The sequence below is a fragment of the Buteo buteo genome, chromosome 17 (genome assembly GCF_964188355.1).
Source record: "Buteo buteo chromosome 17, bButBut1.hap1.1, whole genome shotgun sequence".
In the NCBI taxonomy this organism is placed as follows: Eukaryota; Metazoa; Chordata; class Aves; order Accipitriformes; family Accipitridae; genus Buteo; species Buteo buteo.
The window spans coordinates 20,919,886-20,945,467 of record NC_134187.1 but is presented as its reverse complement, the minus strand read 5'-3'; the positions used below and the strand labels follow the sequence as shown (position 1 = coordinate 20,945,467).

At 35.6% G+C, this 25,582-nt stretch overlaps 1 protein-coding gene across 1 annotated transcript in view; it reads left to right on the top strand.

Annotated features, from left to right (window-relative positions):
* SNTG2 (syntrophin gamma 2) overlaps positions 1 to 25,582 on the top strand; it is a 308,015-nt gene that overhangs the window by 254,094 nt on the left and 28,339 nt on the right. Inside the window, exons 12-14 of the mRNA XM_075049219.1 lie at positions 6,269 to 6,385; positions 15,932 to 16,003; positions 20,618 to 20,827. Coding sequence (XP_074905320.1) covers positions 6,269 to 6,385; positions 15,932 to 16,003; positions 20,618 to 20,827 — 399 coding nt within the window. The remainder of the gene's footprint in view (positions 1 to 6,268; positions 6,386 to 15,931; positions 16,004 to 20,617; positions 20,828 to 25,582) is intronic.

Here is a 25,582-nt window from a genome sequence, read left to right as displayed (position 1 = left end):
CATTATCTTCTGACATTCTTCACCCCTTCTTCACTTCCTTTTCATATATTTCACCTGCTAGTTTATCTCCTTATTGTTTTATTAGTATAGCCTTATTAGTATAGCCACAGGCTTGAGATAGCCAGCGAACTTCTCCCTTTGCATTGTATGCAATGTCCAGTAGTTTCTCACATTGTTACCTTGTCAGTTTAACATCAGGCCAGGGCTGGCCATTTACCTGCATGCCATAACAACCATGTCTCCTTTGTGGTTTTTGAGAAAGAGGCAAGCATCGTGGGCTGTACCTAAGTGAGTTACTGCAAGACATGCAAAGCGTTCCTTTTGCTGTAAGGCCTTGGCAGGCGTACTGCATCTGATTTTGTCGACTATGTTTCTGAAAAGTTATTGACCAGAGGTTTTCCACGGCCTCTGTGGACAGGTTGAAAGAAAGACAGGGAAAGAGGTATGTAAAAAATATTCAGGAATGATAGCTTTGCGCTCAGAGAATAACGTGAAAAGAAGCAAGGAATGGTGCCTCACAAGCTACATATTCTTGTTCATGGATTTTTCCTCCATTTCTGAACTGAATAAGCAGTTTGAGTCATTTGAGTCTTTAATGGATAGGGCAAAAAAATTCTTAAACTGTGGTTACAGCAAGAGTGATTCATGTTTGACATGAGGAATAAAGTGCTAGAATAGATTGTTGAGAAAAATTATGAAGTCTCCATTACCAGAGATCCTCAGGACATTAAGGAAGCTTTTTTTTTTAGCATGGGTACTGCATTTTGGAGAGGGTAATGTACTAAATTTCTCAGAAGCCTCCTTTCCACTCTGTTTTTGATAATTACATCATCCTAATTCTAAATAAGGAACTTTTCAAATATGGAGGGTTTTCCCATTGTTACTCATAGCAGAACTGCTGCCCCAGGTATGCCATGAACATGTTTGCTTGGCTTCATCCTGCAGAACTAAAGAAACCCTGCACATACTCTTGTAAGACCAGTTTCTCTTTTTTTTTTTTTTTTTCATTTTCTCAAAAACTGAGAAAAACATTTTAAAAATATATCATATAACACTAAAATTACTTTCTCCTAATTGTTAGTCTGGAAAAGTTAGATTTTTGCAGACTATAATTTTACAACATACACCTGTAGAAAGGGAGCAGGACTGAATGCATTACATTTTAAATAGTAGCCATTTGGACATAACTGAATGCAACTGATGTACAATGGAAACTATTAATGTAATGTATCAAAACTGCTAGCATTCCAGCATTTCAGAAACTTTTTTTTTTAATTTGTTGGTTTTAGTTAATCATTACATATGTGAAAGGACTGCTTTTTCTCCCCCCAGTATCTGTACTTTTCAAAACATGCAGTCTACTACTTGCTTTCCAAAAGACCAAAAAAAAATAATTTAAGCTACCTCAAGATGTACTTGTCTTTGCTTTCCTAATTTTGTATTGTTCCATTGTGCTTCATGGTATGACACTTGTTCTTAACTTGCAGGCCATGCTGGCATCTGTTCTAGAATTTTATCCCACTTTAATTACATAAGTGTCCCCACCTGTTCTGACATGTCATACATCAGGGATCTACTTGATTTTCTTTCTTCATTTCCCTCTGGAGTCTTTTGCATCATTTACTTTTCATAACTATTTAACTAAAAGTACTATATACAAAATGTACTGATCGCTTTATTAAAAGTAACATATGTTAAGTTTCCAGTCATTGCAGCATCTAGATGCTTTATTGCTGTAGGAAAACAATAAGTGCAAATAAGAACTTTCATTTATCTGCTATGATTGGATTACGTTTTGTTAGTGACTTGTTTTATCTCCTCATAATGAGTACCATTGCTCATTTTGTTCCTACAGGAACTTTTGAAAAGTGTATTAGAACATTTTAGAAACTTAGTAATACATTGATGATGTATGGGTAATTTTCCAGATGTATGGGTAATTTTCCATGCAGTTTCAAATAGCAGTCTCAAATTGATTATGCAGTATGCGAATAAAGTGGTGAAAGCAATGCTGAGAATGTTTGTAGTGTTATGCCTTATGAGCACTGCTTAAAACTTCAAATGGCAGGTTTCAGTCTAAATACCAGAACAGTTTTTCCCCTCTTTATATATTTGTATAGTGTCCTTCCTTTTGTTCTTTTCATTTTAATTTCATATTTTCTCCTGTTTCTTTATTTTTGGTCTCACTAAATTGATTTCTTTCTCCTCCTAAATGTCTTTTGCTTTGTCTTTTCCTCTTTCTCTTTCATATTCATTAGTACTTACTTTTTAGCTTGCTGTCCTGTTCTCCCCAACCCATGCAAATGATAGCAATGCAGCTTTAAACCCACTGAGCTCACCACTTACCTTCCGGTAGCAATCCTTCTTCAGCTACTTAGCCTGACTATTGCTTCTTCCCCAAGAAAGTATCTCATCCAGTCTTTCACATCTGGTGGAGCAATCCATATTTAAATCAACTCAACCCTTGCTTTTCTCCTAAATATACAAAAATTCTAAAACAAATGAACAAACAAAAAGTTCGCGTGCCTTCTAGCTGTACATTATTTCTCTTCCTAAATGTATATATGTACTGAGACTTCAGTCAGTATTCTACAGAGATACTCATCTCCAAATTCTAAATTGATCTACAAATGTGCTACTTGTTGAATTTTTTCACATCTCCATTTTAAAAAAAATGGAACAAGTTGATGTAGGGATTCATTTTATAGGTGTCTTTTAGAAAGTTCAGGAAATGCTGCAACATTTTGTTTTCTAGCACCTTTAATACTTACATAAGCATTTCATGGTGCTAACACACAAACCGTAATCTTGGGATTTAAAAGACTTTTGGAAGGGTTTGGGTTTTGTTTTTTTTTAATGACATTGAGCTTTTATATACTAGCTAGTTTTTCCAGATAAGTTTTTATTTTCTTTGGTAAGATATAAATCAGCAGACCATTTTTTCTTATTTCTACTGAGAGGTATATAATTGTTTCCTTATTCCACAAGTTATATTGACAGTGCAAATCTACGTAATGGTTTTAAAGAAAATGAAAATGGAAAAAACTTTTAATCCGTTTCTGATATCTCTTGGGAATTATAATCAAATTTAGAAACAAAAAGGGTCTTTTTATATTTTTAAGGGTTCTAAGACTTTCTCTTTGCTTTGATGATCTATTATTTTGGTTTTTTCTGATTCAAGTACTTTTGTCCCGGAATTGGCGTTTCTTTTAGTTGTTTCAATCAAGCAGAGTAATATTCAGTGCAATGTATTCAAAATGTAACTGAAGTATTGCTGTTTGGTTTTGTGTAGACTTTGGTAAGTGGAAAGAATAGGTGACCTTATCACAATCCATATGGATCAAGAGTGATATTACAATGTTTTAATAATTCAGTGAGGAGAAAGACTATTCCCCCAAAATCTAGTCCAGTGAATGTGGTTTTGTATCATTCTTTTTTTTGTCTGAGGTTGAAAGAGATTCCAGCATACAGAACAGTTTAACATTGAGTTTATAGCTCTTAATAATTATAAAAATATGTTTGTCGTGTGGAGAAGGGTATACTTCAACCCAAGTCTTTTGATTCTGATCTGCCACAGGTAGACTGGTCACAGTACACTGTGACTGCAATAAAAATAATAACAATACAGTTCCATGTCAGTAAAACACTTAGAACACATGCCCCAAAAATATGTCTGCAGCTAATTAGAAAATGCAGTCTTGTGTTTGTAGCTAAATATGTACTCAAGATAATTATTCAGAAGGTTAAGTGCTACGTTAAGTCGAGGCTATAACATTTGGTGCTCCTATCACACCTTACAGCCATAGATAAGCATACAACGGTGATAGGGCCTTCAGACAAATTCCGTAAAATAAGTAAAGGAAATTATTCCCATTTCACAGATGGAAAACTTTGACATAAATCACATTTTCATTGAAAAACAAATCTAATTTTACTCCAGTTAGAGAGATTCAGTGCTCTTTTTCTAAATTAAGAGTTTTATTCAAAGACAGTGTGGTTGTCTTTTGCACTGCTGTTGGTACTTAGGACCAGTGCTTACGGGCCAACCTGTGGTTTCTGCCAACTAGATAAATCAAGTTTTTCCTGTCAATCACAGGAAATCACATGTGTATTTTGAAGTGAAAACACAATCTTGAGAAGTGGAATTCCAGTCTTCTGATATCATCCTGCCCTGTGTTTCAACTAAGAACTTCATATTTTCCTTCTTTTAATATATTAAATGAACATCTTCGGTTTGCAACAAGATAGTTATATAGTTATATTTCTCAGAATGTGTCATGTTTGCTTTAATATATGATGTTTGATGAATGACCTGGGCAAGCTGCATACTTTATCTGTGACTTAGTTTTGCCATTTAACATTGAGGATAATTCGAAAATTATTTGGTGAGTGCTGCTGTAAGCATAAATGGTGATGATAATGATGATGAACAAAGGAAGAACATAATAGAGAGCCATATCCTTTGCTTATCAATTTATCAATTTAGTCACTAAATTACTTTTTTAGTAAAGATTCTACTACTGTTAGAGGTTAATAAATGGTGTCCAACTGCAAGTCAGCATACATGACTTGATGAATGTAAAGGAGGATATTATATTGTTTGTGCCCTGTGATTTGGACATTATTATTTTTGTCTGCATTATTTGATATTAAATTACCACAGTGATAAACTCAATATATAATAGAGTTTGTAGTAGATTATCAACAATACTGTAGTATATTTTGTTAAAGTAATGAACTGTCTGAACATCCTGTTTCTAAACATTTGCTGACTACTATAGAAACAATGTTTTGGTAAGAGTTCTTAAATTTACACAATAGCAAAGTGAGAATTGGAAAGGCAATATTTATTGTGCTGTTTCTTAGATCTCCTTAAAATGTTAATGCTGGAGCTTGGTAAAAGACTACAGAGAAGGATAATCTGGCTCAACATAATGATTTATTATTTATTTCTGAATAAGTTGATTGGTAAGAAAAGTAATTGATACATTAAATAACAAAATTAGAAAACAATGTGTGAGATTTTCATGATAAAAGAGTATGAGCATACATCTATACTATTAGCTACTCCATGTCCATTCTTTCCACCTTTGTGCTCTGTTGGTAATAACTACAGGTACGCACACTGGGCTTTCAATAGAAAAGCATTCCTGAGATCATCAGATTTTTCCCAAATCTATCCATGGAGCATATGCTGAGTTTTTCATGCAAGTTAATGAATGCCTTCTTCAGGCTGTTTCCACTGACTTCCAGCAAAGCTATGTGGGCTCAGTATGTTCACAAATGATACGACATTTCTGCCGATGTGTAACTCAGTATTTTCCGTAAGTGTAACCTTAATTGAAAATGAGCAAGCTTGTCAGCAATAGCTGTATATTCAGATTGGTGGATAACTCTAGATTGGAGTACCTGTTTCAAGGGCAATATCTTCCTCTTAATGTATGCAAAATGAAGCCTAAAATGTTTACGTTTTTTATTTTTGGTGGGTAACTATATTCATGATATTCTAATACCACACTATGGCATTATTCCTCTACAGATTTGCATTTACCTCAAAAAGGAAGCATGCAGCCTTACTTCTTGATTTTATTTTCTCTTAAAATTAATTTATCTGAAATATAAAGACATGTATTGTAATACTGTTAGAGCAAAGTTCTGTAACAACTAAATTTGACATTTAATTCTAGAAGAACCTAAATCATCATAAGATAAAGTGTATATTTTAAAAAATATATAAACTCCGGAAGACAATCAGTGTGACAAAGACACTTCGTTAACAGTGGCAAACATGAGCATATGGAAAGCTGTGTGATTTCAGATAAATCTCTTGATTCGTTCAAATGTGTTTCTTCAGAGGTACATGTGACAGAAATTTCAGTATGTCGAAGTTTTGACTGTGCTATAGATAATGTAGGATCATGTTTTTTATAAACTGCTGGCTGAACTATTTCAGTACACCTAGGTTTTCTGCTGGCTCAAGTGAGAGTCTGCTGAGGCATATATAGGTGGCTTTTAAAGTGGTGATTATTTCGGACAAGATTCAACCTGTACTGTAAGTTTAGTCTCTTCAAGGACTTCTAACACACTGGCATGATACCATACACTTCAAGAGTTTGATCTAGTGGTGGGAAGGCAAATGTGAAGAAGGGGATGATGCATCCTATTCTAATATGATCACTTTTCATTGTGGAAAGACTTGACCTATTCAGATATATCTTATGCTCCACTGAAAAATAGAGCTTTAATTTTAAATTAATTTCTTTCACAGGTCATACATATGGGATGGGTAAATGAGAGACTTGAAGGAACTGATTCCTCTCAGCTCTACAAATTCAAGTTTCTGGCACTGAAGGGTTCATCCTTCTACATTTTCAGCACTCCACCGGTAAAAAAATATTTTTGTGACAGTTTCATTGTAAATGGGAACCTGTTTGTTATGTCTGGGTTTGTTTTTCCTTACCAAGTGAAGTTGTCAGCTGAGATTGCAAAAGAAGTTAAAGCCATAGTTGCCACTGAATTTCAATAAGCTTTAGATATTTAACCTCTTTCAAGGTCCTCTGAAATTCTTACCATAGCTGGATAGTTCAAAGAATTCCTAATTGGGAGTAAGTATTTTACTTTTTAAAGTTGTTAATTTTAGATTTTTCTCTGATTGGTTAGGCCCAATATTTCTTACCTTATTTATTCTGAAGTATCTTGTAGATGTAATGAGGTGGTAGTTACCCTGGTTTCTTAAAGACAAGATACATCATGAAATACACCATCCATACTATTAGTAGATACTTGTGGATTTTGCACACAGGCAAGGGATTGAACTGTTACAGAAAGTCCAATGCTAATTGTGCAGTTCGAACAAATGACATCATCTTGCTTTGATAACTTACACAGCTGGTAACGAGAATTCTATTTCACAACAGATGACTTACCTAATACTTCTCTAAAAAAAATCCTAATAAAAATTAATTTAAAAGAATGAAACAGAAATGAGCTGTAGAATTCTAAACTCTTAAAAAGTGACCCATACTTACCACATGGTATTGTTTTATCCTTTCTTTCTTTTTTCTCTGGAGAGTCTTTGCTTTAAACAAATCGAAAAGAATAAAATGTGGAATTAGAATGCAATTTCAACTATACAGCTTTCTTACGTTTTTGCTCAGAAGGTGGTCAGTCTCCCAGTTTCTTCAGCTGATCCAGAGAAAATCTGATCTTTACATGTGTGCTATCTGCAGTACCTTTGGGAAGTACGTACTCTTTGAACCTTATTTATGAACCTCAATGAGAAGCAATCAGTAACATTTTCTCTCTCTCTAGATTGAAATTCTAAATCCAAGGATTCCTATTAACTTCAAGCATTTTTAAATGGCCAGTAGAATTCTTTTTAAAATGAGACAACACATCTGGGAAAGGTTTATTCTTCCCCTCTAAAAAACTATTTGTCTATATGTTAAGTCAAAGAACTAAATTTTGATTCAATTACTACAATCCAATTAAAATGCAAAAAGAATACAAAAATATTAAACAAATAAATAACACACTACATAAATGCTTTTCCTTTATAAATTATAATTATTGTTTTCAGACCTGTTTTTGAAGAAACATTTTTGATATAATTAAAACTATCCATCTACATGATACTAATTGGGCATAAACTACTTCATTTATCATGTTCAGCACTCTACTAAGAACAGACAAGTGAGGATGAATGTTTGGTAGTATTCGTACCATGTTACTTGTCAGTATCTACTACACTCTATTGTGTTTCTGCACAATTTTTTTGTAGAAAAGGTGGTTTTTCAAAACAATTAACAAAGGGCACCCCTTTGGTCAATGAGTTATGTCATCCCAGTAATCAGATACTCCAGTAAGTGTGACAGAGCCTATAAATCATAAGACGTGTTAACCAGTTTTCTTGCTATTTAATCATTCCACAGATGTTTTATATCAGGGGAGAAAAATAAAATGGGAAATTGGCCATTTGCAGCAGCCACCCACCTGGAGAACTCCAACCTGGATCTAAAGTCACACTTCAAAGATGACTATCAGTGTCCTGAGGGCACCTCCAGCCCTGACTGTCCCTGACCCACTTCCCTGGGGCTCCCCCGACTCTCCCCACACCCCAGGACCCCACTGCAGCCCCCCCATGGCCACCAGCCCCTGCCCCAGCAATGCAGCAGGGCCGGTCTTCAGCTCCTCCCAGCCCTGTCCTGCCCAGCCGTGGGCCCCGACGAGCCAGGCCCACCCACGGGCCCACATCCAGGCCCAGCCTCAGCCCGGCCCTGTCCCCAGGGAGGAGCCTGGTGCCCAGCGCTGGGGCTGCCCCCAGTCTCCATGGCTGCCCTGCTCTTGTCTGGGGGCATGTGCTGGGCCTGGCTGGGGTGGAGGTAACTTTCTTCATAGCAGCCCGTATGGCAGTGGGGTTTGTATTTGTGACTAAACCAACGCTAACGCACCGGTGGTTTGGCTGTTGCTGAGCTTTGCTTGCACAGTGTTTCTCTGTTTCTCACACTGCTCACCCTGGGGGTGGGCAAGAGGTTGGAGGGGGCACCGCCAAGACAGTTGACCCAAATAGGCCAAAAGGATATTACGTGCCATAGAAGATCATGCTCAGGAGTAAAAAATGGGGATTTGGTCTTCAAAAGTAGCCATCGCTTGGAGACTGGCTGGGCGTCTGTCTGCTTGGGACAGTCAGGGTGCGATCAACCTTTGCATCGCTTGTAGTTTTCCTCCGTCCATCACTTATTAAGCTGTCTTTATTTCGACCCAAGAGTTTTCTTGGTTTTGCTCTTCTTATTCTCTCTCCCATCCCGCTGCGGGGGGACGGGGAGTTAGCGCGTGGCTGTGTGGGCGCTTAGCTGTTGGACAGGGTCAGCCCACTACAGGGCGATGGGCTGGGCCCTGGCCGGTGAGGACCCGGCCCTGCCAGACCCCGGCGGAGCTCCCGTGGCACCCAGGAGCCACCGACCCGCGCTCTGCCCTGATGTTGGTTCTGTGTCACACGCCCCAGCTCTGTAGCTGCAAGCACAGGTCCCCACACAAAGCTGTGCATCTCCACTGTTTCACTGCTTGTAGAGGTGTTTAATGGTACTGCTCTTACCATTACTCCCACTGACTTTTCTTTTACTATATCAAGTGAAACATTAAAAAATGGATTGTTCTATCACAAAAATACAGATGTTTTAACTTGCTTGATCTTTAGAAGACAAGAGTTTAACATTATGTTCTATTTCAGAAATGCTTCTATGATGGTATTGCTATTTGTATACCGAATCAATGTGGTGTATCAGCGTATCATTGTAGTGTGCACAGAGTAGATTACCTACGAGTCATGCAGTTATCTTTAGTTGCAATGACCTTACCCATAACTTTACAACTGCTTGTAAGAGGATCTGGTACAATTTCTACTCTTTTTCTACTTCGTTGTGTGCAAAAGATTATATGAATGTAAACACAGCTGCTAACTTTCGTAAGAATGGAAAACATAGTTGCCCATGGGCAAAAATAAAGAAAATTTTGGAGAAAATGTGGATATTATCATTTGAAAGAACTGTTCTGCTTATACTCCATTTCAACAATATCTCAGATGGTGTTTCCAAAAATGTAGAAGCTTCACCATAGAAGTAAATATCAAGAATGGTATGATTAACAGAGAATGGTCTTTCTGCATCCCCAAAGTGGCTTATCTGATTGTATTTAAGAAATTTACAGATTTCATTTACAGATTGTTATATTAGAATTGTGACACTTCATTTACAGATTGCTATGTGAGAATTGCAACACATTTCTGAAAACTGCACGTGAAAAACACCATTGCACAAATAGAAATTATTCTTACGTCAATGTTAATATACAATCAGTATTTTATTACCTTCTAAAAGCATCTAATAAATTTTTGTCAATTTTCGGATCTTGAAAAGGTTCTGAATTCATATCCCAGAAGAAATTGAAGAGACTTTATTCAAAATTGTCATTCAAAACCAAACTATTTTTCATATCACTGAAAATTTCCAGAAAAAATGAAATGTTTGGGGTTTATGGAATATGGGCTTTATATAGGGGAGGATTGTACTGTTTGATTTTTTATATATTCCTCATAGTTCAATATGGTTTTTAAATTCAGGTCTTAAAGTAGCCATATCTTTGGAGCTGTTGTGTTACCCTTAATTACAAAAGTGTCTTTTTTCAACATGATTAAATAAATAACACTGAAGTGGTTTATGTGAAAACAGCTAGGCAGTCACTGCATATGCTGCTTATAGTTTTAAGAAAAGGAATAAATACAAGAATAATGTGAAAGTAACAGAAATAGTTCCACCTTTGAAAAACATTACAGAGAAGAAAAGCTTGCATAATGTATTGAGCACGAGCAGTGCTTTGAATGTTAGACTACTGCTATGTAAGTTCTGAATGCTTGTATTTGTAAATCACATTATACATAATGTCAATGTAACATATTGGGAAAGAGGTGGCAGTGAGTTGGAGGGCATAGCCTTGACCGTGAATACTTTTGATGAACTTTTTAACTCTGCAAACAAGTCTGTCTATTTTGTTCACATATTTGCTAGGATCTGACTGTGTGTGTTTTGTACCATTGAGTTCGAGTTGTTTTGGATGTCTTTAGGCTTCTTATACTGCTATATTGTAGATCATCTCAAGAACATTTCTTTATCTTTTTTTCTTTTTAATATCTTTTAATAATTTTTTTAAATTATACTTGGCTTATTTTTTCCATTGAAGAGTGAAGAGACCAGTGAAATGAATTACTCTTGACCTAAAAGTATTTCATCTTTTGCCTAGAACTTTTTAGTACTTCTAGGTGGGTTGGATGCTTCTGCTTAATTGTCAGATAATGCAGCATTCTCTATATTCCAGTAATAAGTATTACAGCCACTTTGATCTTTTTTTTCCCCTTAAGTTCTACTCTTTAAATCTATTAAATTTTTTTTTTTAATATTTGGGGGGGGCACTGGAGATTTCTAGAATCAGATTCAGTGTTCATAGAAATTCAAAGAGTATGTTTTGTTCCTTTTGACTTTAGTGAGTTTTGAAGTATGATTCTCTTTTACATGGACCCCATATTTATTTTTCATGTCTAGTCAGTCCTTTAGTGCTGATTTCTGAATAGGCATGGAAATCTTTTGTGCTTGTTTTATAATTGCAGAATTCTCTCTAGGGAGTAACTGGTTTTCGGTTTGTTGTTTGCTACATGTATGTGTCAATGAGTTTAACTTTATTGTTTTCCCTCTATTTTAAATCATAAATTTTTAAAGAAAAATCAATGATTAACACACACATTTAAAGCTAAGTATATTTGGAATATGAGCCTGAACTGATGCTGAGATTGCTTCGTCTAAGTAAAACTAGATTTTAGTAGTTTATTTATTTTTGGAAATCCACTGCAATGCCTGTTTTTAAAACATGAGGAACTTATAGAAACTCATGCTGAAGTAAAGTACTTCTGCAACACTTAGCACTTTTGTACCTCTACATACTTAATTTCAGTCTCTCATTATGGACTTAAAATTGTAACTTCAGGTTCCTGTTTTTCTATGTTCATTTTTATTATCTCTGTGATCAGCTCAGTGTTACATGTGAGTTTGTAAATGTGTTATTTCACAATCTTTCTGAGAGGATTAATATAGCTAAATATCTACAAAACCAAGTATTCAATACATCACATAATGCTTTGAGTTAGCTAAGGAGTTGGTCTTCCAATAATAATAGTAGCACTCAGCTACTGTTGGTCATAAATTCATGCATTAGACAAACAAGAATTAAAGTGGAAGCTCAGTGAATTCTAATTTGTACTTTCATGTATTTTGACACTATTTTTGACAGAACTAAATTCATATGAATGAAAGTATGTCTCATTAAATGACCATTCTGAAAAATATTTTTTGAAACATTTTGTCAAATGCCTTACTAAAAAACAATTATCTTTTCAAGCTAAAATAAACCCAAGAAATTGCAATGTATAGAGTACCTACAGGAACAATTCCAAGGGGAAATAATGAGAAAAACTTTTTTATTGCCTAAGGAATATATTTCAGTATCTCATTTATCTTAGTTACCTATCATTACCCAGTTGTTAAATGTGTGATGATGGATAAGCCTGCAATACACTGAAACACCCTTTAAAGCAAATGAAGGATATTGCACTTTTTGTGAACTTTTCTGATTCTTTCCAGCTTTTCTCATTGACTAGAACTGTATGATCATTTGTGATTTTTTTTAAAGCGATGCAGTCTATAACAATAACATTTTAAACTTAGACATACTATGATAGTTCTGAGAAAACTGTAAATAATGTCAGCTGCCTCTTTGAATTCTAGTATCTCTTTGTAGATGTTTGTTTCCCCTCCTTAAAATCCCTCTCAACATGTCATTCGTGCTCTCCTGATGACCTTGAACACTATGATATTCAGACTGTTTCACTCATGGCTTTAAGTATGGTAGCCTTCCTCTGACATACACAGTAAAAGAAAATCTTGGCTTGTATAGGTGCCAACAGTTATCATCATCACTAGCTGTCTCTGCTGAAAAAGTCATAAGAGGTTACAGAGAGTCAAAGGATGAAAGAGTTGCACAGGATAATGGGGAAAAGGCTGAAGTATTCAGAGTGAATTTAATGGTGCAGCAGTGTAACCATAGTCCATGATAGCATTGTTAATAACAGCAAAGAACCCAAACAGTTTAAATTAATCTTCAGGAATCAAAACAACTGATATGAGCAAGTGAAAGTTCAGTCATGTCTCAATAGCTTTTAGGTTATAGCCTGTGTCACTAAATTCAGTTTCACGAACAGTAAAGTCAGTGCTTATGCTTTTATATCTGTATAGCCACTAATAGGAATGAAGAATTCTCCTGCTTTTAACTGAAATTGAAAAGAATCTTTCCCTTTGAGAAATTTAAGCCCAAATAACGAACTAGCCACCATTCTAAGCTGTAAACCTTGTTTTGCAAGAAGCATGAAGATCTCTTTTGAAGATCAACAGTAATAGGCCAAAACCTGTATTATTTAATTATTTTATTTTCAAAACAGCCATCAAAGTAAAAAAGATTTCCCTGTAAATAAGGATTGAGCAGAGACCTGCAGTACTTTCTCTATGTGAGCATGTTTAAATGTATAATATTTCTTTATGAATTGGCTTTATAATTCCTCAGTTTCAGTTGTTTCTAAGCTTGTGTTATTGCTTACTCTTAGCAATAATTAAAAAGCAAAACTCAGATAAAATACTGAATGGACCTTACTAGAAGGAAAACAGTAACAGAAATCTAAAAATTAGAAATACATGACTCTAAAAATTGCTACATCTTATAAAGTGTTGGGAGGACAAGGATAATATATAAAACTGCTTTAAATTAATTTTCTAAAAAACCTAACATTAGATTTACATTTGACAAAGTTCCTTTAAAGTAGTACTAAGTACTTTTAAAGGTAGCTATATGTAATGTTTCAAGCTTTAATTTATGGTGAGAAATTGCTTATGATAAAGTATATAACATGCTTTTACATATTCTACTGCATGCATTGTATTCAAGTGATGTTTGTCATTCAATTGTTCAAATATAAAAACTGTCAAGTGGAGAACCCTAGCATACAAGTCCCTTTATATCCTGAAAAGATGTGGTGATAGGACTTTCTCTCCCAGAGGTCTTCAGTCCCATTTGTAATAGGTGATTCATCTCACCTAAATTTAGTCATCGAGAAGTTAACGTTAGGGAAACTGGGAGAAAGAACTGCCTCTCTTTCTTTTTTTTTTTTTTCCTTCTTTCCCAATATGTTGAAATTAAGATTAGATTATTAAGAATTAGATTAGGTTGTTAAGATTAGGTACTTTTGATGTCTAAATTTAGGTTGGATGCTTTCCACACTAAGAAGAAAGAATTCAGGTAAATTCTGAAACACTGCTTTGAAACACATAGGTACGAGGTTTACTCAATAATAATGTGTATTAGTTTCAATTGGACTGGACATAAGAGCATATAAAATTAGAAGGAAACTAACACCAAGTTCATATTACTCCTCCAACAGCACTCTCTGAAATAACATTTAATAACCAGTAGAAGTCACATCAGTCTGCTCCTAAGTGTTGTAGTGGTTTGGATTTTCACCATTTTATTACCATTTTGCTTAATGGCTTAAAATTTATGAAGACCTGGAAATTCAACTTAAAAATAATTTAAAATCATGTTGATCTTCATGCAAAACATTAGGAAAAATGCTGATTACTATATGTTACTGTGAATACAGAGAAAAATAATCTGTGACTGAATTTCATAGCTTTTTCCTAGTTAAATTTCATTCACAGAAGCCAGATGTTTTACAGCCAAATTTTGCTTTAGCTAAATAATTTAATTTTATTTTTCTGCTTTCTTCCTTTTGGGAGAGGGACAGGAACAGGACAAAGCTCCATCTCCCTAGTATTTCAAAGTATCCCAATTGCTATTAGAGTCACCAAAACACTTCTTTCCATGTAGTAGAAGCCTCAGAGTTACAATTTAGCCAAATTCTTCATATAGCTACGCAGCCATTCCTGTGCATTCACCAAGAGCTAGGATTTTGCTCTAAAATATAGAATGATGTGTGTTCCCCTTGTATTTTTCCCATGTAAAGGTTCTTTTTTTCTTCTTGAACTACATAGGCTATGTAACGTTTTTAAGAGAAAACAGATTATCACATTATGTCATGAACTAGAATTTAGGGAAAAACTTCAAATATCATTCTAACTGCCAAATTTTAACAGCCTGTCATGTCAACAGGATAACGTAACGAAATCAAAAGAAAATTAAAAATATGTCTTTCCATATTCATTATTGTCCTGGATTTGGCTGGGATAGAGTTAATTTTCTTTCTAGTAGCTGGTATAGTGTTATGTTTTGGATTTAGTATGAGAAGAATGTTGATAACCACTGATGTTTTCAGTTGTTGCTAAATAGTGTTTATACGAAGTCAAGGGTTTTTCAGCTTCTCATGCCCAGCTAGCAAGAAGGCTGGAGGGGCACAAGAGGTTGGGAGGGGACACAGCCAGGGCAGCTGACCCAAACTGGCCAACGGGGTATTCCAGACCATGTGATGCATCATGCCCAGTATATAAACCGGGGGGAGTTGGCCAGGGGGCGGATCGCTGCTCGGGAACTAACGGCATCGGTCAGCAAGTGGTGAGCAATTGCATTGTGCATCACTTGTTTTGTATGTTCCAATCCTTTTATTATTGTTATTATTATCATTATTAGTTTCTTCCTTCCTGTTCTATTAAACTGTTCTTATCTCAACCCACGAGTTTTAACTTTTTCCTTCCACTTCTCTCCCCCATCCCACTGCAGGGAGGGGAGTGAGTGAGCAGCTGTGTGGTGGTTAGTTGCTGGCTGGGGTTAAACCACGACAATTATTAAACACACAGTTGACACTCTTCTTAATTTCAAATATTGCAGTTATATAGTCCTTTCCAGTTTTTAATATAAGTATTAAGGTATTGGTGCCCTAGTGTATGTAAACTCAAATCTGAATTTAGGAACACATCTTGGTCTGTTGATTGTAAGGGTTTTTTTAAATTGAGACATGAAGCTGAATGACTCTGGGTTTGAGACTCTGGGTCCTCTGTGTTAGCATATTGGAAACTAAATATGCTTATGTAACTCACCACAGAGATTAGAAAGAGGTTTCCATAGTACTGTAGTAATAATGGGAAAAAACATCAATGAAATTATTTAATACCTTTTAATTATAGTAAGACTCCTGTAGATGCTGTTTCTGTAAAAATTGAATGCTATTTGACAAACTTTTCTAAATGCTGGATATTAAATGTAGTAACTTGCCTATATTTAGAGTATCCAGTAGAATAATGATGGGTGAAATCTTTTCATTTTTTTTCATCTGTACATGATTTTTGAATAAAGAATGTGTTGTTAATATTTTCTTTTGATATTATAGGTAAGCACACTAGACTGGGTACGAGCTGAAAAAATCTATAACCTCTGTGAGGTTCTATTTAAAATTCACAAGGTAGGTTTCCTAATGATTACAATGGTATTATTTCGTAAAGAAAGCTTGCCTTTTCCTATTAATGATAATCTCAAGATAATCTTAACTAGGAGTAGCCAACATTCAAATAGTTCATCTGTTGTTTTTTCTAGTGCATTAGCTATGCAAGTATAAGAGAATATGGAAAATGGATTAAGCTCCAAGTGAGCAAGTTACTAAAATACTACCATATTGAAGAAATTTTTCAGTATACAGGTGAGACACACAGCTAAGCATAATGAAGCTGGATATTGCTTTTTTCTTAGTGGCTCAGATTTTTAAGTGACTGTGATAAAGAATGCTTTTGCTGTAATTCCTGTTCTATGTAAAGATACTTTTATTTATTTTCAGTAATTAGAAGTATAAAATTATGTCCTTTTTAGATCATGTGCAAATACTATAGTAGGTTTTACCTTACAAAGGGCAACATGGTGCATTTGTGTACCATCAAATTCTTCATTTTTTCCACCACCTAGAGGCAGTGTCATGTTTTCTGCTTAGCTTGTCCCAAGCAAGGATTTTGGGCAAAACCCTAGCAGTCTGTTTCAATAATTGACTTACAGAAGATATTTTCTAATAAGTTGCATCAGATAGATTAATTTACTTCTCTACCAGCTAAGCAAAAACTGCTTTGCAGGTGAGGTAAAGCTAGATGAAAACCTACTCGCCTAAGACAGTAAAACCAAATATATTATCGGGGGGGGAATCAGTCTTTTCAGAGAAAATGCTATTTCACTGAAAGATTACAAAGCAGCTTTAGTTCTCACCAGCTGCTGTCCTATTCTCTACTGTTCCTCCTTTGACCATGTACTAATGTTGTGGAGAAGGAAGGTTGTTGCTCTGCTACCTGTACAGATCCTGACTTAACATTGGTCTGAAGGAGAACTGCTTAACTATTTTGGTTTTGGTTTTGTTAGGGTGGTGGTTTTGTGGTTTTTTTTGTCCTGATGCAACACAGTTATTCAGGACAATTTACAGAAGGAAAAATGAAAAAAAAAAAAAAAAAAAAAAAAAAGAAGAGTCATAGGCCTGACAATAACATTCCATTCCCCTTTACTGCCCTGTTCAGCATAGAAGGGAGATCTCTGTAGCACTAAATGGCCAAATTCTTCAAAGAATGGGGTGGCAGGGAATTTCTATGTCATGACTGCTCAAACTACTTGTCCCAAACTGACTCTCAACAACATGGACACGTTTCCTACACCAATTTTGTTGACTGTGATTTAAAAAAAAAAAAAGAAAGAAATTGAAAACATGATGAAGTTAAAACCAACAGAGCAAGGAGCACACAGAATTTGATAGAAATCTAGAAAAAATATATCTCAAATATGAGCTGACATCTGCATTTTACAGAGGTGTCAGTCCCATTAACTGGCTGCTAAAAGAGCTTCTGCTGATGTCAACTGCCAATTTTGCAGCCCGTCACTGCCTTTTTTTTTCTCTGTCGTAAGCCTGCTGTCACTGGGCAGGGGCAGAAGGTTCCTTTCTCTGGCAAAAGAGGGGAGAGGGAAGGGTCTTGGCCAATGCCATGCCAGGAAAACAGCAATCCTGGAGCTCAGGACTTGAGCTCCGCTCCGGAGTGCAGGATGCAGGAGCGCAGCCATAGTCTTGTAAGCATAGCATTATTTTAATGTGACCATGGCTCCAGCTGGGTACACAGGGGCAACTTCAGGTCCTGCCTATCATTGAGACAGCAGCAAAGAGCAGAGGTTCTGTCCCAGATTATTTATTTGGTCTCCTTGATCTTTTTTTAAAATTTGCTTTTTTCTGTTACATAAGTCAGGCACCAATGAAATATATATACGCATTATGCCTTTTGAAAAGATTTTTCTGTGGTTTGGGTTTTGGTTTTGTTTTTTCTCCTTTAAATGTTACTACTGATTTGAAACTCAGTCCTTCCTTGAATATTCTGGTAATTTCAAGGATACTCTATCCTTAAAGCAAATTCTGTGATATTTTTTCATTAAGAAAAAGAAGTGGGAAATAAACCACCCAAGATTCAACTCTTTAATGTTCTTGACATTTTAATAAATGAATGTTTAATTGCCAGTCTTCATGAGTACATTAGCTAAAGTGCAAAAGCTCAAATTCAACACTTTAACCTCTTTTCTGTTGATTCTTTGATATAAATGGCAATGAGGCAAACTGAGCAAATCCAAAAAGATAGGAAAAAATCTTAAGAGGTGAAGGTTTCTACATTGCAGACTGAAAGATGGACTTTATCTTGTAAAAACTGCCATTTGGGGAGGGAGTTCTTAAGGATTCTAACTTTTTAGAACTAGTGCAAAGCTGTGGTGGAGAGTGCTATTGTATCTTCTCATGAAAGATGGATTTTAAGGCAAGGTGCACTTATTACTCACCTAATTGTAAGCTTCTTATCTATGTTTATTATGACAGAAGAGTTAAACATGGAAAATAAGAACCCAATATGGAAATTACATTTTAAAACAAAATGTTTGCTGTATTTTAGATTTGTGTGTGTGTACATACGTATAAATACACTCTTGCATACACAAACGTGCATATGCAGATGTGTGAATTAAAATTCATATATATATCATGCACTTGCATATTCATGGACATTTAGTGGTAACAACCAGATGATTGACAATGTGATCTCTTTTACCTCATGTGTTTTTTCCTATACCTTGCCTCATACTCATAGTTACTGGAACTGTTACTGAAAACTTGTATTTTTCAGGGGCAAGAATATTAGATGCCTTTTTAAAAGCTGCCTGGCTTAAAAACAGTTTCTTTTATTGCCTGGTATTTTCACACATCACATTTTCACATGCAAAGTAAAAAATACTAATATAGTAGTCTATGAGCCACGATGAGCAGCACTGAGTCTTGAAGCAGTTGTAGCTGTAATACCTGTCACTCCATAGCTGCTGAACACCAGATGATACACAGGTATTTTGTTCAGCTTCCTTTTCAGCAGTCCAAAGGAGCATTGTAAAATAACTTTGAACTTCCTCAAGACTGTTCTCTCCTCGGGTAGCTGCAGGGCTGTTTTTGACAACAAAGTGCTATGTACCCTGGTGGCATTACGTGCTGCTTCTGAGGTGCCCCACAAAACATCCGTAGCTTAACAGACTAGACTTGAGTAAATTGCATAAGGTTAGATTTGCTAGCTTTGTTTTACTCTGTAATTCACCGGCACAAGCAAAATTTTCAGTTCCCATCTGAGTATTTTGACCCTGTTTGTGAATATGAGAGCAGTACACAGAGGAGGGTGTGCTAGCAGAGCATTTGTTTCCTCTGCTTTTCATTACTAAAAAGTGGATCTTCACTGCTGTCCTGTGAGGGCAGTTGTGTGTGCATCTGGAACAGGAGGGATGCAAGACCCTGAACATGTAAGTATTTATTTGGCATGCATTGGAATATTTTACATTACATTTGAATGCTCGAATTCCAGTTGTTTGTTTGTTTTCTTGTGTATGGAGTTTCAACTCTAGCCTCAATAGGCTATGATAGACTATTAGAGGTTCTGGAAAAATAAATTCTAAATCTTTATAAGGCTTTTCCTGACTACAAGTTTCTAGGACTTGGGTACTACTGCAAAGCTGCATTCTGGTCTTTTCAAAGCCACCTAAGTACAATCAAACATGACTGCTTTTACCTCAGATCTGCTTGACTAGAGTCAAGTCTCCTAAACTTAACCTGGAGTGCTAGAGAAAGAAAATTCTGTTTGCAGGTGACTTTAGAAAATAAGAGATAACATTCTCTTTGCAAATTACTTTTTTTATTCTTTCAATCTTTTCTGCCCCATGCCATCATAGAGAAATGGAGATAGGAAGGGGCCCTATCTGATAAATAGAAATTTTAAAAAAAGCATAATTTGGAAATTCAGTCAGCGAAAGTACTCAGATGTATAAGCAGTAGCTTTTTTATTTAGTTTTCTCTATATTTATGCTAATCAATGAAGTTTTGAAAGATTAGGGAAGTTTCTTGTAAGAGTTTGTTTTCATTTACAAAACATTCTGTTACAGGAATATTTTTTATTAGGAAAGACTAATGTGAAGTTTCTCTTCTTCATCTTGAAGGTGGTGGCAGGTGATCTCACTTCACTCCCCTTGTAGTTGCAGGGCAGCATTGGCAGCTATTAGGGGACATTTGAAAGCTCATGTTGTCATTTCCAGAATTAGCCCTTGAGTGCTTGATAAATTACTGCATTCCTTGGTGTTTAGCCTATTGGAACCCAATTAGAACAGAGTAGTTTTATTCCCTTGTAAAGCTGGTACACAGCTCTTGAATTGTATTCAAACAATTCAGAGATTTCCATCCTTTTCACTGTAACAATATATTGCTGCAAATCCTTTTTAAATTATGTATGTATTGCTTAAGTAACTGACAGTATTTTGGAACTGCAGAAGTAGCTCAGATTACATGACACAGGGTAAAGTGAATAAGCAGCAAAGAGAGAAGTTGTCTTTGAAATTATTGCTTAATTCTCAGAACATTTCTTCTTCAAGGTAATTATTGACATAATGACATAACGTATCCAAGTACTCATCACTTAGAGAAGACAATGTTGCTTTAACTGTTTGGTTTTGCTAGATGATGAAGAATCACATACTGAAACATGTCTTTCAGCTCTGGCTTGCTGATGATTGCTGGCTACAAGCAAACTTGTATTTAGGTATTCATCAGGACTTTGATCTTGAAGACCAGAGGCCATATTGTTTCAGTGTTATGGTTGGACACGGCAAGAGTCATTATTTCAATGTAGAACTGGGCAGCGAGTTGGCAGTGTGGGAGAAATCATTTCAAAGAGCGATTTTCTTGGAAGTTCAAAGAACCGGGGTAAGTAATGAATAATTTAAATCCTGGAGCCATTTCATCAGTAGAATAAGTATAGCAAATTTTTAGATAATTTGTATGTTTAATAATTGCATCAGATTGATGTGCTCTGTGACTATGGATCTGAGTACACTTTAATACAACGAGGGCTTCTGAAAGCTTCATCATCACATCCATATTCATATGTCAATGACTATGTAATAACAGTCTGTAAGCGTGCTATGACAGTCTGAAAATTGGAAGTTGACCTTGATTATAACAAACTGGAAATGAATACATTTTACCACTGGAAAACAATTTCTGTGGAGACTCTTTAGTCCACCTTGAACGTTTTCTTCCAGAAAGCTTATTTTCCACTCACATAAGGCAAATATATTAGTTTTACATACTGGTTCTGTTTTCAAAGAAGAAATATTTTGCTCTTACATTGTTAATTGTAAATGGGAATTGTCCTTACTAACATTGGTAGTGTTTGAAGACTCAGCATAAATGTGAGAGGAAAGTTTGTGATAGTCTTAAGTTCTCAAAATTAAACAGTTTATCACTTTCTACTGGCAAGTAAAATTGTCTCAGGTCAATTATTTTCTCAGATCTGAGGGTGCATTTCCCATTAGGTGGTCTGAAATTTAAGATCAGGATTCCTGGTATAGTTGTCTAAATGTGGGTGTGTATTAGCATTGTGGTGACTAAACTCCCATTAGAATCAGTGACTTGAGTCCAAAGAATGATTGTGCTTATCCTAAAACAGATACCTTCTTCTAAAGGAGGTATTTTGTGGTATGAAGACAGAGAAGATAAATTGATTTTGATTTAAGTTGCAACTTAAAGCACCTCTATACTGTTTTATCAACAAGTTATTTGCTGAATATCTAGATCCATACTCCTAAGTGAACTGGACCAGTGGTATGGGAATGTATGGATTAAAAGTATAGGCCTTCTCCAATTAGAAACATATTTACAGTTCAGCACAAATGCAAGCTTGATCTGGTATATTTGGGTTTTCAGGGACCTCCTAAAGATGTTTACAATAGCGAGAGCACTGGATCACAAGATTGCATTACCACAGCTTGCAAGGAGCAGGAGTCCTAGCACAGTGTTGAATCAGCTCTTTTAAATTTCCAAGTCTCTGTGATTCTAACAAGGTGTGCAGGTGGTTGCTTAGAACTCTTCCAATTGTCTCTTGGACTGATGAGGTAATGGAAAAGATTTTGTAATGGTGATGCTGTTGCTCCTGCACTTCTGAGAAGGACTGCAGTTCTTCAGAAACAAATTGATTCTTCCCGAAAAATTCCTGGACATCAGGGAGGGATTAATAGTTCATATTGAGTATGCATAAAGTGTTTTCTCACATGAACTCTCCAAGAAATTATGATATGACTGTTTGGCCAACCATTCAATGATCCTATTTATTATCCATATGAAAAGCAGATAATATATAGTTAAAATTAAGTATAACAAAGGTGGAGATTAGCTGGTGCTGTAGCTGATTCAGTTTATGAAGTATTTATGGTTAAATATCAAAACTTCTTGTTCTTTTACAACCTAACAATCTTAAGTTAAGGGATGATTCTTTGCTTGTGCAATGATCTTTTGTCATTTGAATCCAACAATCTTCCAGACTGATATCACACAAAAGACATTAATATTTCTTCTAGCTGTGGTTTAACCTATCTGAAAACCTCCAGGAGAGGCATTCAATTAAAATCCTGATTACACTGTTTAAGTCTCCATATGTGTGTTCCCATATCTTAATTTTCTCTCACTCAGTTGCATACATTCAGGTTTGTTGTAAACCACTATGTCAGTAGGATGCAAAGCACTGCGGTCACTCTCCAGCAGAGAAAAATCTTTTGACTCCACTATTTTCTTTCTTTCTTCAAGATGTAAGTGCTGCTTTTAATGTCCTTCTTTTCAGGAGGATATCAAGAGCAGCATGAATGAGGTGCAACTTAACATTACATAGATTATTTCAAGCCATAGAAAAAGAACTGGCATTTCAGTATCCAGAAAATTTAAGGTTGTCACTGGTAGGTTAGATTGTCCATAAAATTTCTTTCTTTCAGAGAAGGACCATAACTGCAGTTGGAAATTCATTTTTATGCATAAATGATTGGGCAAGATTCATGGCAGGTGTTGGATTGCACCGTGTCATTTCAGCCATTCTTATTTAAATGTGGCTTCGTTCGTTTTCTGTTGGGGGTCATTAGGATCTTGCTTTGACAGAGCTGTTGTTAACATTATCCAGTACATGTTCTTTATGTTTAGTGTTTCTATAAGAAGAATTGTATTTCTGAGAAGATTCTGTACTTACACAGTTTATGAAAAGAAATGTTAAGGTGCAGTTGTACATTCAAAAGTGCTTTTGAATTTTATACTGCTCAAGTTGTGTGATTTTTTTATACATTTCTTCTAAAAATGGCAGCAGTGTTAAATGACAGAAAGAATGCAGTAGAGCAAGAAGTAATCCCCCTCACAAGATTGTTCCCCTTTCTGCTATCGTAGAGCCATATTTCAAGCCGCAAATGCTTACAAAAAGGAGTCTACCGAGAAACTATGAAATTCAGTGATCCTGATAAAATGAATCCATTTACAAACAATTATAGCAAGCAAACTTATGTTAAATCCATGTGCTAGAAATAACTATATTTTCTTTCTATAAAAAATTTTCTAGTCACTGATGGCATAATTTGGACAGATGGGGGCAATAAAAATGTAATAGAAGTAGGGCAGGAAGGCAGTTGAAAGGCAGAAAAAGTGATGTTAAAAAGTATTTCCATGAGGCTGGTAATCAAAGTCAGCATTGCAATGGAGGAAGATAGGCAGTGAAGTCCTCTCAATCATAACTAGAAATTCAGTCATCTCCCACATCCCAACAAGCCTCTCTGTCTCACTTGGAACATCCTAAACAGTGCAAGACCAATTAACGATGCTCAGATGAAGTAATTTTTTTCTTTTTTTTTTTTAGTTTTTTACAGTATAGGCAGTCTTCAAAAGTAAAAGGCTAGCACTTCTTCCAGATCCCTTACTAATTCTTTGACACTTCAGGATAGTCTTGTTAGTACTATGGGATGTTATTCCATGTTTTTTCAGTGTTGTCTTTTTTAAGTTACTTTCTCAGTATTCTTTCCTCTCCTCAAACAGTTCTTTCCAAAGGAAATTATCTTGACTCATCTGACTCTTGGATATGATTGTTAAATTAATGCAGCAACATCTTGGTGGGATGATTTGGATCTTTGGGGTCTTCAGTGTTCTTCCACAGAAGGACAGAGAAGGATATTACAGTAGTATTTGGTAGTGGCCAGAGGGAAGGGTAATACATTTTACTGTCAGCTGTGGAAAGGTTGGGCTAACTGTTTTGCCATCTTAAACCTTTGTACATGGATAGCAGAAGACAGAGAACAGGAATCTGCTTCACAAGATGGAAGAGCTCTCAGGAGACTGAAAAAAACGTGCAGGGGGAAAATCACCTACTGCAGTGTCACTGAAATACCTGCGGTTGGTGTATAGCAAGGAGACATGGTTACATACTCTCCTCATTTATCTAGCAACTTTTAAACATGAAAGAAAGTTTTCCCTTTGTGCTTCCAGCTGTGATGCAGATGCTGCAAGCTCTTTTGAATCCTCATACAGCTGAATAACCTAGTTTCATGAAACCATTTGCTTTACTTGGACAAAAAAAAAGTTGTTTAATATGAGTTACTGCAAAAATTAAAATAGGTCAGAAGTTGGACTCCACTCAGTCATAACAGAATAATCAAGAAGTTTTGCTGCATGGTTATTTTCTGTACTTAAACATAAGTACTTCTAGCGAACTTCTTTCCATTTTGTTCTTAACTCAGTAACTGATCTTGACAGACAAATAACCCCTGGAAATAAAAATATAATATATATTTGTTGAGGACAGGGATATGAATGTATTGTGCTAGAGAAATGCTAGCAGTAAAATTCGTGTTCCTGGAATGATACAAATTCCAGCTGTGAGGAATATACATTAAAAATAACAAAAAAGAAAGGTGGTTTGGGTTTTTTTTTTCCCCACAAATGTAGTAATAATATTTCACTTAAATCCATGTCATGTGAACATTATTGGAAATCCAAAACTAGTTTATAATGAGAACATAAATGTATGATACAATTATCCCATGTTTTCCTTCTTTATATTTCAGTTAGCTTATATCTGCTTCTGTGGATGTTTTATCTTTTTGTATGTATTTTTAACATTTACTTTTTTTCCTAAGAGTTAACAACAAACCATTCTCTATAGTGAGATTCTTGATGCTGAACACGTAAGCCAGACTGGCTCATTGTGGCTCAGAATTGCTTGCTAATTATGTCTGTTCCTGGATAAATGCAAAAATAATTATTGGGAATAATTGTGCATGCAAACCTGGAGCTTTGTTTCTATAGGATTCCCATTTCAATTTTCTTTCCACAAATGTTGTGCTGGTAAAACACCATGATTAAAATTCCTTAAAAAAGAAACAATAGTTAAAACAAATGCAATTAATTAATTCCTTTTCTGTTTTGTAAGCAACAATGAATTCCTTTTCAATATTAGTTGGTCTGGCCAATCTCTGTTTTCCTCTGTGAGCATGAGCAGTGTTCCACACATGTAAAAGATGTCAGACGTGAGAGTAACATATCTTACGGTATCCTTAGTTCACCATCTTCCTGTTCCAGACTTTAACATTTCCCTCTATACACTCTATGTTCTTCAGGATGATCTATATGAAATGCCCGAGGAGTCTACAACCACGT